The sequence below is a fragment of the Schistocerca nitens genome, chromosome 8 (assembly GCF_023898315.1).
Source record: "Schistocerca nitens isolate TAMUIC-IGC-003100 chromosome 8, iqSchNite1.1, whole genome shotgun sequence".
NCBI lineage: Eukaryota > Metazoa > Arthropoda > Insecta > Orthoptera > Acrididae > Schistocerca > Schistocerca nitens.
Window position 1 is genome coordinate 40,988,637 of NC_064621.1, and position 13,451 is coordinate 41,002,087.

The 13,451-nt window shown below is 41.9% G+C and overlaps 1 protein-coding gene across 2 annotated transcripts in view; it reads left to right on the forward strand.

Moving 5' to 3' along the window:
* Positions 1-13,451, forward strand: part of LOC126198667 (juvenile hormone esterase-like) — a 178,754-nt gene that overhangs the window by 87,196 nt on the left and 78,107 nt on the right. For both annotated transcript variants that reach the window (XM_049935153.1, XM_049935152.1), the window contains exon 4: positions 2,019-2,160. In XM_049935153.1, coding sequence (XP_049791110.1) covers positions 2,019-2,160 — 142 coding nt within the window. The remainder of the gene's footprint in view (positions 1-2,018; positions 2,161-13,451) is intronic.

Below are 13,451 nucleotides of genomic sequence, written 5' to 3' on the forward strand. Positions count from 1 at the left end.
ATAACTTAGAGTTGACAGATTCTGAAAGTAAACATCGCTGTTACTTCATTTTATCAATTTCAATGGGAAGAAGTAGTGATGAAATTGTACATTATATATATTTTATACAAGGTGCAATGAAAGCTTGGCTGCACTCACTATATCAGTGTAAGGAACCACACACAACTCCATAAGAATAAGCTTACATTTACAGGTATTTAAATACATACGCATTATACTGTGTGTTCGTCTCGCAATCCAGAAGAGGAATATATTATTTATTTATCTGTTATTGTAAATATTCAAAAGCGTACAGAATGTCACATAGTTGTTACAGTATCGTGAATCTGAGACTCACCTGAAGCTCCCGAAAGGATAGTGCATTCCCTTTGAATCAAAATTAAGGACTGAATAGAACTACTTGTATTTCTTTTCGGTATTATCCTCATTGATAACATACGGGATGCCTTCTGCTTTGGGATTGCCACAATTAACTTCTGCTATTTCTAGCTTCTTATTTATATGTACACATCCAAAAATGTTTTGAATCACCCCGGTTCTAGGAACTCCTGAAGACAGACGTTGACTGTGGATATTGTATCACAGACACAGTCCCTTTGACTGTTCAGAGATTTCACTAAACCTGCCCAGGAAGGTGGTACACGGCTTGTATCGTCTGTAGTTCAACCATGCCTAGACGGTCAATACCGCGATTAGATCGCGTCCGCATTGTTACTTTGTGCCAGGGAGGGCTCTCAACATGGGATGTGTCCAGGCGTCTCGGAGTGAACCAAAGCGATGTTGCTGGGACATTGAGGAGTTACAGAGAAACAGGAAATGTCGATGACATACCTCGCTCAGGCCGCCCAAGGGCTACTACTGCAGTGGATGACCACTAACTACGGATTTTGGCTCGGAGGAACCCTGACAGCAACGTCACCATGTTGAATAATGCTCTTCGTGCAGCCTCAAACTGTGCGCAATGGGCTGCAGATGCGCATCTTCATTCTCGATGTCCATGGCAAGGTCAATCTTTGCAACCACGACGCCATGCAGCGTGGTACAGATGGGCCCAACAACATGCCAAATGGACCGCTCAGGATTCGCATCACGTTCTCTTCACCGATGAGTGTCGCATATGCCTTCAACCAGACAATCGTCGGTGACGTGTTTGAAGGCAACCCGGTCAGGCTGAACGCCTTAGACACACTGTCCAGCGAGTGCAGCAAGGTGGAGATTCCCTGCTGTTTTGGGGTGGCATTATGTAGGTGGGACGTACGCCACTGGTGGTCATGGAAGGCGCCGTAACGGCTGTACGATACGCGAATGCCATCCTCCGACGATAGTGCAACCATATCGGCAGCATATTGGCGAGGCATCCATCTTAATGGACGACAATTCGTGTCCCCATCGTGCACATCTTATGAATGACTTCCTTCAGGATAACGACATCCATCGACTAGAGGGGCCAGCATGTTCCGCAGACATGAATCCTATTGAACACGCCTGCGATGGACTGGAAAGGGCTGTTTATGGGCGAGTGAACCCCAACCACTCTGAGGGATCTGCGCCGAATCGCCGTTGTGGAGTGGGACAATCTGGATCAACAGCGCCTTGATGAACTTGTGGATAGTATGCCATGACGAATACAGGCATGTACCAGTGCAAGAGGACGTGCTGCTGGGTATTAGAGGTACCGGTGTGTTCAGAAATCTGGATCACCACCTCTGAAGGTCTCGCTGTATGGTGGTACATCATGCAATGTGTGGTTTTCATGAGCAATAAAAAGGGCGGAAATGATGTTTATGTTGATCTCTATTCTAGTTTTCTGTACAGGTTCCGAAACACTCGGAACCGAGGTGACGCCAAACATTTTTTGATGTGTGTATTAACGCCATGCAGCTTTATTTTTTGCATCATATTGCTTACGTTGCACTAGCGTGAATACACGCGCTTATTTTGCGAGTTTTGGCCGCGTCAGTAGGCTGTGTTAGTGTAGATTTTTAATCGTGCTGACGGCGGGTCCCGTGTGCTTGCAGCGGAGGCAGCTGCCGGTGATGGTGTACCTGCACGGGGGCGCCTGGTTCGGCGGCAGCGGCGTCTCCGTGCTGACCGGGCCGGAGTTCCTCATGGACCGCGACATCGTCCTCGTCACCTTCAACTACCGCCTCGGCGTCTTAGGTCAGTACCGTCCTCCTCTTCCTGCATTTCCGTCGTTTTTACTCTTCGCTCTGTGGTTTTGTAAATAAAACCCCAGATTTCTTCAGTAGTTCAAGTGCAGACATAACAGCGATTGTGATGATGAATCATTTGGTTTCAGTTAAGTTGTATACAAAAATTACAAGACGGTGACAAGCAGTTTGGCCCGTCTTGTGGAGGTCAGATGAGGAACACTGAGTACCCCTCCGCTTGCCCACCCCGCTATATTAACGCCCTTTCTTTTTATTGAGGACTTCATCTGTGAACAACATTACACTCGAGGAATTATAGACACAGTAGGTCCATAGTTTCTATATTATACCAACGATGGAAAGCAGTGTTTGTGAGTTTCGTATCCATCACGTTAAAAAAAAAGGTCTCTTAATTCCTACATATACATCTACATTAATACTCCGCAAGCGCCGGCCGCGGTGACCGAGCGGTTCTAGGCGCTTCAGTCCGGAACTTTGCGAAGCCGCGGTCGCAGGTTAGAATCCTGCCTCGGGCATGGATGTGTGTGATGTCCTTAGGTTAGCTAGGTTTAAGTAGTTCTAAGTTCTAGGGGACTGATGATCTCCAAAGTTACGTCCCATAGTGCTCAGAGCCATTTGAACCATTTACTGCGCAAGCCATCTGACGGTGTGTGGCGGAGCCTATTTTGCTACAGCTCCTAAGGCACTCGCAAATGGCGCGGGCCAAAAATGGTTGTCGGTGAGCCTCTGTATTGGCTCTAATTTCTCGATTTTCTCGCCGTGGTCATTTCGCGAAATGTATGTGGGAGGAAGTAATATGTTCTCCGACTCTTCCGGGGAAGTATTCTCACGAAATTTCAGTAGCAAATGATGCACAGTGCCTCTCTTGTAGCCTCTCTGTAACGCTCTCGCGCCGACTAAACAAACTCGTGCCAAAACGCGCCCATCTTCGTTGGATCTTCTCTATCTCTTGTTATCAGTCGAACCTGGCAAGGGCCCCAGATTGATGAATAACACTCAAGAATCGAACAAGCGTCTTGTAAGCTACTTCCTTCGCGGATGAGTCACCTTTCTTTAAGATTCTTCCTATGAGTCTCGATCTGCCATCTGCTTTTTCTACTGGTTGTTCCAATTGGGGTCTCTCTGGATAGCTACTCGTGATGAAATGAAGTGATCGTATACCACTGGTGGCTGTGAGTCCCCACCTGGGAAAGTAGAGCCTCCCAGCTGCAAGTCTTTTCAGTTGTCGGCACTCTGGGCGACATGCGTGTCGATAATGATGAAATGATGATGATGAAAACACAGGCCCCCGTCCCCGAGCGGAGAAAACCTCCGACGCGCATGGGAATCGAAGGCGGGCCCGCTGCATGGCAGTCACACGTACTCACCTCTCAGCTAAGGGGCGGACAGTTACTCCTAGATATTTTACGACAGAGAATGTTTCCAAAAATTTGTCATCAATAGTGTCGACGTACAATAGTGGATTTCTTTTCTTATGTATGCTCAATACGTTAAATTTATTTACGTTCAGAGTCAACTGCCAGAGCCTGCAACGTTCATCAGTCCACTGTAGTTCATTCTGCAAATCGATACTGCCTCCTGGCGTTGCTAGTTTCTTGTAGACAACTACATGATCTGCGAACAGACGACGATCAGACGTGTACCACAGCAGCGTTCTGCTTTAGGCGCTGCGTTCTCTCTAATACACATCGGTGTTCTTGCACCTTCGTTTTCAGCAGATCTAAAATTTGTCCATTTTGCAGGGTACAAGTATAGGATTTAGTAATACAAAATACTATCAGCTTACTTCACTGAAAAAACAGCTAATGCTATATTTGAAAATATTTAGTACAAATTTGTCATTAGATTTTGATTAAACTCAATACATAAAGTTCAGTGCTCCGCGCAGAACTAAACAACTTTTGGCCGAAGTCTGTTACCATGCGACAGACCAAATATTCAAATCTAATCCGACGAAATTACGCAGCTGCTACCCGCCTCTGGAGCCGGGCTCGCTTACGTACGGCTATACTGCGGTCCACTGAGACCTATGCGGCCATCTGAAATCGTGCAACAGTTTTCATCATTAGCATACGACTAGCCGGAGGTGGAGTGGAGGTCACGTAAAATTCTCGATTACTGGTGTTTGCCCCATTGTTCTGAGCAAGAATTTCAAACCTCTTTACACTCTCCGACTCAGTGAGAAAATGTAGCTCTGTTCATGACGATTCGTTCGTTGAAAGGGGGCAGCTATACGTTGACGGCCACCTGGAGGTTATAGAGAGATGTAAGCTGTTCCACCATCTCCCTTAAGCTGCTGCACCATCTCACTCTATTTTTATTATCATCAACTACACTACAGGCATTCCAACGGAAAGACAGTGCTGACTCTTGACATGCAGACAGGTAATGGGTCACAACAGAGCAAACCCACAGCAGAGTCAGTCGAAGTTTTGAAGAATATTGGTAGGTAGGTCATCACAGAGTAGACCTACTGTAGTCCTGGTAGAGATTACGGTATTGGTGGGCTACCAGAGGTGCAGACCCACTGCAGTCCTTGTGGAAATAATGGTATTGATGGATCATCAAAGGTGTAGACCCACTGTAGTCCTTGTAGAGATGGCCAGCAACCATCTGTTGCGACTGTGCAGGTGCACAATCACCAGCGAAGAGTCTTGCGGAGAATATAGCAAGTCCATAAACCACCACTTGTGCACTCACAAAAAACTTTTTTTTGGAATGTCCTTAGAACCAGCAATGCTGTTATCCAGTCCCTTGCTGAATTATCAACACACATGCATGCACTAACAGTCCCAACTTCTCACATACTGTGCATGTATTATGACCAACAGAAAAATGTGCAGCGAAATGAATGCTTACAAGTTACTTAATTTGATGAACTGGTGTCAATTACAATATTATAACATGAGAATACAATAACAAAGGTACAAAATACATCATTAAAGAACATAACAATACAGATAACATTTGTAGTAATACAGGCTTTACAAAAGAATAGAAATATACATATACATCAGTGTTACAGGAATTATGACATAAGTAAATATATAAAATAATGAGAATAGTTTTCAAAACACTAATTTCCCGTATGAGCATTGAAACAAAACAGAATAAATAATGTCTAAACATCTTTACAAAGTAGATAACATATTATCAGAAAAATTCTACAACATATCTCTTATTAGATAAACACATACAGACAGGAAAAACACAAATTCACACAGTGTAATAACACAAAAATTTAGAACAGGGTTTGTTTTCAGTGGGACATTTGGTACTGCAGTCCAACCCAAAACTTCATTCTGTAGATCTTTCCTCTTATTTCAACATTTGTTTCAACCAAAAAAAAAAATCCTATCCAAGCATGCTTTCTGTATTCTGTTCACATCCTCTTTCAAAATTATTTCTTTGGCCAAACCATTTTCTTATAGATTCTCAATACATTTCTTCCAATTCATCACAACTCGTTCTCACATATAGCCTACCCCATCTTAAGCTAACTTAAATCTACTGAGCTCAGATGCTAAACTAAGGGACGAGGCAATGCAACAGCACAAAACAATTAACACAAACAGCAATGACAAAAAAAATGGAAATTGGCAAAGCAAGCAGCAGTAAATCTAAATTTGGAGAGCAAATGCAACATTATCACTAATATGAGCCAATGTGCAGCAAATAAATCAGTAGTAAAACTGGCTTCACAGAGTAATACAAAGTGAAATTTAGTAGCACTATGCCTGGCAAACAGCAGCAGCAAATGCAATAACTTATATCTAAACATGACAAAGCTCAAGCAGAAAAAATATTACAGTAAAAATGGCCATGTTTAATACCTATGTCACATCTTAACACTAGTGTGATGCATCACGATAACTTACTCTACCAAAAAAATTACCAAGTACTTGAAAAGAAAATTATGGATGCAGTTACTGTTATTAATCCCTTCTTATTGTTCTATCCATTCCAAGTGCTCCTTTTTCGAAGAATATGGATCATAAAATTATTATTTAATAGATCTGTTGGCAGAAAGTGTTCACATTAGCAAATGCACTTAATTTTATTTTATAAAGCCAATGCTGCAACACAGCTGAAAACCAGATATTAAACAAAATAAGCAATCTCTCAACTAGAAAGACAATAGATGTAAAATGTTTCTCATAATTTCATTAGGCATTTTAGAAAATATCATAAATTAAGAGCTCCCCAGTGTAATCATATGTTTTCAAGTTTGAGCGTGTTGTATTTGCGATGCTTGCTACAAAGAAATGTCAATAGCGAGGATAATGGCCTCCTTTTTTCTCCACCTGTGCCTCTGAAAGGCACACACTAATGACTTTTTACCAGGCGACTGTCGCGCAGCTGGGTGCCCACGATGCACCACGTGAAGGGCACTTAACTTTCTTACCGAAATATTTACGACACCAGTTTGCACCACAGTGACAGTCTCATATAAAAAATTTCACAGGTCGAGAATTTGCGTTACAAATGTGTAGAAAGAAAATCCTATAAATATAACAGTGTCCAAAAAATTTTCATCGGCGTTGTGACACATTTACACATATACATACATTTCATAATTCTGAAAGTACGATTCTTGGTTTCCAACATCCTTTTTCCACAAATCAGAGTCCCTAACCACTACTCATTATTCGTTACCTTATTATACATATACATATTCGTCGACACTTCTTCAATATTTCATCATAAGAAATATGTAGCATAATCAAATTCCTCATATACGGTAGCATCATCTTATTGATCATAAACATACCTCAACAGCATAATACACATCGTCGTCGTAATAATATCATAACATCTCAGTCAATTCTCAAAAACGTTGTAGCTTCCTCCAATAATTTCAAAACCTAAAAAAAAATTCTCTGCTCATTTCAATAGTGTCATCTACCTAAAAACGTACTTTAAAAATCATGATCCCATACCAAATACATCATTCAGAGCTCTCATAGTATCACAATGGTTCCGAAAAAATATGAACAGTTCACAAAGTACAGACAAAATATAATTTCATAAGTGTGAAGTTATCCAACTGTGTAATTGCGTAAACATCTGTCACTGATGTAGTAAAAAAAAATGTTTGTTTCTCTGTTAAATAATCAGATAGCTGTGTAATTTGTGTGTTAGAGAAATATGGTACCGATGTGTAAAGTTGCATAAGCAAATACCATATTAGCTAGGGCTCCTTGTGCTTGCCACACACATGGTACACAAAGTAAGCGTGTACCCCCCTGAGGATTAATGTAATTATACCCTCAGGTGTTACAGATCACAGCAATGGAATGAAATGTATCAGGGAAAACTTTCTTTGTAATTTAAAAATCTTGAAAAATAAATTGTTTAAGTACAAAATTAATCACTCAAATGCGTGTCCTGTATCACTAAATGTGCGTCTTGCTGTAAGATAATTCTGTGGACTGTCATAGTTATCGTCCTCTGTAAGCAAAGTTCTGCTGAAGTCAATGTACTCACCTTGTAATAAACAAAAGTGAAATGCTTTGCGTATAGATATCGTAGTTATTACGTACATTACTGTGATCAAGAAAGTACTATAATGTAACGTATTGTTGTGCTAGGAAAAAGGCTGTCTCATTGTAGCTATACCACAAAAGTTACTACTAAAACATGTTTTACTTTCCAGAATAATACATAAAAACTGTATAAAACAGATACACCGCAAAAGCAACAATGTAAATAGTGTCACACATTAGTAGCGTCGTGATATAATCATGTAGCTATCAAATAAACTAACCACTGTGTCATCTGGTATCTCTCAGAAAGTACTTTAAATCCATAATGTATTTTCGAGTAAGCCAAAACGTTGCATTAAAATCTCATTAGCAGTATATGTTCTAAGTATGTAAGCCTGGTAGTCGTTACGTAATTGTGCAACTAACAAACAAGAATGTACAAATAACAACATTGTGTCGTCTGTTCACTATAACAATGCATTCGTAATTTCTGTTTAAATAAGTTCTACTGGTTCTAGACTGGATAGTTAACTTCAAAACATTGTTGCATGTTAACAGTTTCTCAGTGTGACAAATTGTACTAGTAGCACGAAGTGAAAAATTTTATGGCAGTGACAAAGTTAAAAAGCAGATTATCTCTCAATAAGCGGTTTTACATGTGAAGTGTGGTACAATCCTTTATTCTTCATAGTACTCAGAGTTTCAACTTGAACGCAATTATCATGCGGTATACGTCGGTAAAGAATACTGGAATTTTTCTCAAGGTTAGCGTCTATGTTATTTTTCTCTGAGCCAGCCAGCGCACGTGGCTGCCTGCGGTGCGAATCATTGTCTGCTATCTCTTTGCTGGCGTGCGTCGTTATTGGGATTAGGAGACCTAATTTCTACAAATTCACCTTGCCGAGAGGGCCCAGCCCTGTCTGAATCCCGCCAGTTCTGATGCAGTTCAGGTCTGTCGTTACGATTGTATTGTCTGTCGTCATGTCGGTAGATTCCATAATTTAATTCTTGTCGGTCACGTGGTGGAGAAATTCTCCCTGAATCGTAACTGCGCGCTGGACTGTTGCGTCTAAAGTTATCCTGTCTCCCGAGATAATAATAGTTCTGGTTGTCATATTGTCTGTTTCTATGATTGTCTCTGTCATATTCATTACTACGGAAATGCGATCTTTTTCTGTAACTATTGCTCTGCCAGTGGTTGTCATATGGGTGGTGTCTGTTTTGTTCACGATTTGCGTTGTAAGAATAGCCTTGTCGTGTCCAGCTATAATTTCGTTCATCGCGGAATTGTGACGAATGTGTTCTGTAATTGTTGTGTTCCTGTTTTCGCGTTCCGCGATTGTCAGTGTCAATTTCTAATTCTTGTAATAGTCCCTGAAAAGCTTTAATGTCGTCTTTGCAACGTCCTGCCAAAATAATATGTCGTAAATGTTCAGGCAATTTGATTAAACAAATGCGGATGAGTTCTGAGGGGCTGTATGGGTTTGACAGGTACTGATTCTTGTGCAACATGTCTTCAAAATATTTCACAAGACTGGAAAATTCAGATTGTTCGAAACGTTTCATTATTATGATGCTATGTTTTACTCGGTCTTGTGTAGCTTGAGACCAATACGCTGAGAGGAAGGCATGATAAAATTCTCCTTTACTGTGACAATCGTAAATGACCGATCGCATTCTTACAGCTGGTTCATTCTCCAAGTAGCCACACATAAATTCTAACCTGTGCTGCAATGACCAGTTGGGAGTAAAACAATGAGAGAATTGATGAAGCCATGCTTGTGGATGAATGTCGTTGCCAGAATTCTTAAATGTTTTGAATTTACGTGCAATAATGAACAGCTTATAGTCAAAATCATCGTGCCGGCGAGTCGCACATCGCTCATTGTTACGTCGTTTCGGCGGTTCCATTTCAAAATTCGGTGCACCTTGCCAATTTCTTTCATAATTTCCGAAATGTCCTGTGTTATTATTTTGTGGTTGTTCCGTATTTCTATGTCCCTCTTCCTGTACTGGAGCGCGAGTGTCCTCTGAAATATGTAATTCTTGTATTACTTGTGCCAACTGATCTTGTACTTCCCGGATTTCTCTTTTGTACTGTGTATTGATTTGATTTTGATTTTGTTTGAATTTTCTAATTTGTTCATACTCTTCAGTGTCCGTGAAGGCTACAGGTCTTGTGTCATTCAGATCATCATCTACCTTTGTAGATAAGTTAGTGAACTGATCTGAAAGTTCGGCTACTTTATCCGATAGTGAAATTATTTCCTCTGTGTGTTTTTCTGCGTAACCGAATCGGTAGATGCAACTGAGTCAATTTTAGCTTGTCGTGATTTTCATGAACAATAGTTTGCAGTTCTTGTATGGCTGCTTCGTGATTCTGTAGTGCATTTTCATGACGCGAAGAAATAGGTTGGAAATGCTCACAAATTTGTGTTTTTACGTCATTACAGACTTTTCGACATTTCGATTCAATGTTATGTAACTCAGTAGTTAAATCTTCACGTGTTTGTTCAAGTGTGGTGTCTAACTTTTGAAGTTTTGCTGTGTTTGTCTCTGATTTTGTTCAAGCGTTGTGTCTAACTTTTGTAGCCTTTGTCCCATTTGTTGCATTAACTGTAATAACAATGCACTGGTGTCTGAAACATGTTCCTCGGTGCTATTCGGCAGTGCATTTGAACCGGCAATATTCGCATTTTGAAAAGCAGAAAATGTGACTTGACTTATTTGAAAAAAACGGTGAGGACGCAAAACCTGAATCTACAGTATTTGCAAGATTGTGACCTGTCATTTCGGAATCCTGAGGCGAGCTGTTGCCGACCGATCGATCGATAATGCTTCCCAGTTCAATAATTGTTTTACTGTCTACACCATTATTTGCAGCCCGTTCCTTTTCCCTATACACAATTACCAAATTACTACTTTGAACATTAGTTAATTCATTACTCGGTGGCGCTAACACACTGCTTTCGTCTTCACTGTCATTTCTCAGTTTACTTTGGAGCCTAGTATTACGTTTTTCACACGCCATTATTGTCACAATATTTCACACGATAACAGAGAAAAGCACAATTTGCAGAGCAAAAATAAGAGAACACGTTAACATAGCACTGAAAATAATATCTCGTTAATTGCAAGCGCAGCTGCAAAATACTTGCTGCAAATCTACATGCATGCCACAACTGTTTTACTGTACAACAATGAGAAACTACAACTACAAAGGAAATTCTCTTTATGATTACGCGCTAGCAATAAACAATAGCTACATTAATTACACAAACTACAAGAAAAAAATCAGAAGATTCCGGTGAGGTATCCTCGGCTAAGGGTCGACATATGAAACGTCCCCTTAGAAAAATTATACATGGCTGTGTTTAAACTGACACACGATATTGTTTTAGCGAAACGCAATCTGACTTTCAATACACCCTACAAAAGAATGGCCCTGACTAACATTAACCTACACCTTTCACAAATCACTTACCTCACAAAAATCTTCGTTACTCGAACTACTGCAATACAGCGAGCGCCACTACTGCCTGAAGGCACTAACTACTGATAGGCATTGTTAGCAAATGAAAGATTTTGATAGAGAACAAACAATGTATTTACCTCAATAGTGTTCAAAAGTCATAATGTATATAGCAGTTCATGACATCCAGTCTTACAAATTTCAAAACTCCGCCATCTCTCTCCCCACATCCACCACTGCTGGCGGCTCACCTGCAACTGCGCAACGCTACGCGCTGTTCACATCCAGCTGCCCAACACTACAATGGCACACAACAATGCAAACTAGCCACAGACTGCACACAGCACAGCCAATGATTTTCATACAGAGCGCTACGTAACGTTGCCAATAAGAAAACCATAAAAGCCTACTTACACATTATCATTCGCTATAGCGATATTTTCTGCAGAACGGCTGACACGAGGACGCCCAAGTGTTTAGTGTACACAAACGAATCGGTTTTCTCAAATTTAGGAGTCAATCTATCACAGTATGACAGTCTGTTAGATGACCCATGGATTGTCACCTGAGTGAAATGAGATGTCAAGACGACCGTAGGTGCAGTTAACTTCTTTATTGAGGCCGTCGGCCGTAGTTCTCAGGAGCAGCTTGGTGGAGGCGTCTAGCTGCCCCTCATGCGATGCAATAGACGTCCGGCATTGCTGACAGCACAGAGAGCGGGGACAGGCGTGGCGTCACTCGAATCCCGCTGTCAGTGACATCTCCGGCTGTGGCCGCAGCTCAGCTGACAATTCCGTAATCTCCCTCCAGCGAGCGGGCGGCTCTCTCCTCCAGTCCTCCAGCGGCAGCTTTCTCGTGACTCGGGGCAAGCTGCCTTGTCCTGTGGTCCAACAGCGGATCCCGTACTGCATCCAGGATGTCGCTCGGGGTGCCACAGGCTCGTGGCGCAGGCTGTGATACCGAGATAATATTTTAGTACACGAACGACCGAGTACTTACACACGACTACCATCGTTTAGGGCTTAAGACATGTACTCTAAACACTTCAGCATTGGCAGATGACGGAAGGCTTTCATTCTTCGGCCGGTGTATTGCAGCGTCGGCTACTACTGCACTGTGCGCAGCTGGCGCTGCTTCACGACACCTTTCGGCCGTGTTTTGCTTCGGATTGCATAACAGCCTGGAATGCCTGTCGCTGGTCTCTTGCAGCCCAGTTCCGCTCTGGCATACTTTTTGACCGAATACGGTCGATATGCTACAGGTGCATTCATCTACATCTACATTTATCCTCCGCAAGCCACCCAACGGTGTGTGGTGGAGGGCACTTTATGTGCCACTGTCATTACCTCCCTTTTCTGCTCGAGTCGCGTATGGTTCGCGGGAAGAACGACTGTCTGAAAGCCTCCGTGCGCGCTCGAATCTCTCTAATTTTACATTCGTGATCTCCTCGGGAGGTATAAGTAGGGGGGAAGCAATATATTCGACACCTCATTCAGAAAACGCACCCTCTCGAAACCTGGCGAGTAAGCTACACCGCGATGCAGAGCGCCTCTCTTGCAGAGTCTGCCACTTGAGTTTGCTAAACATCTCCGTAACGCTATCACGCTTACCAAATAACCCTGAGACGAAACGCGCCGCTCTTCTTTGGATCTTCTCTATCTTTTCCGTCAACCCGACCTGGTACGGATCCCACACTGATGAGCAATACTCAAGTATAGGTCGAACGAGTGTTTTGTAAGCCACCTCCTTTGTTGATGGACTACATTTTCTAAGGACTCTCCCAATGAATCTCAACCTGGCACCCGCCTTACCAACAATTAATTTTATATGATCATCCCACTTCAAATCGTTCCGTACGGATATTCCCGGATATTTTACAGAAGTAACTGCTACCAGTGTTTGTTCCGCTATAATATAATCATACAATAAAGGATCCTTCTTTCTATGTATTCGCAATATATTACATTTGTCTATGTTAAGGGTCAGTTGCGACTCCCTGCACCCAGTGCCTATCCGCTGCAGATCTTCCTGCATTTCGGTGCAATTTTCTAATGCTGCAACTTCTCTGTATATTACAGCATCATCCGCGAAAAGCCGCATGGAACTTCCGACACTATCTACGTTGACCAAACATTCCACAGACTTTGTAATCAGTCTCTGTACAACATTCACCTCATTTGTAATAAGTTATACGCTGTTACATCGTGAAGCGCTCTATTACTAACCACAAAGAAAGTAGATGAAAACAGTGCACCGTTCAAAGCTGCCAAATTACTAGAAGAAAAACGGCGGGCATTTTAAAAGGTGTGTTCTTTATGGAAC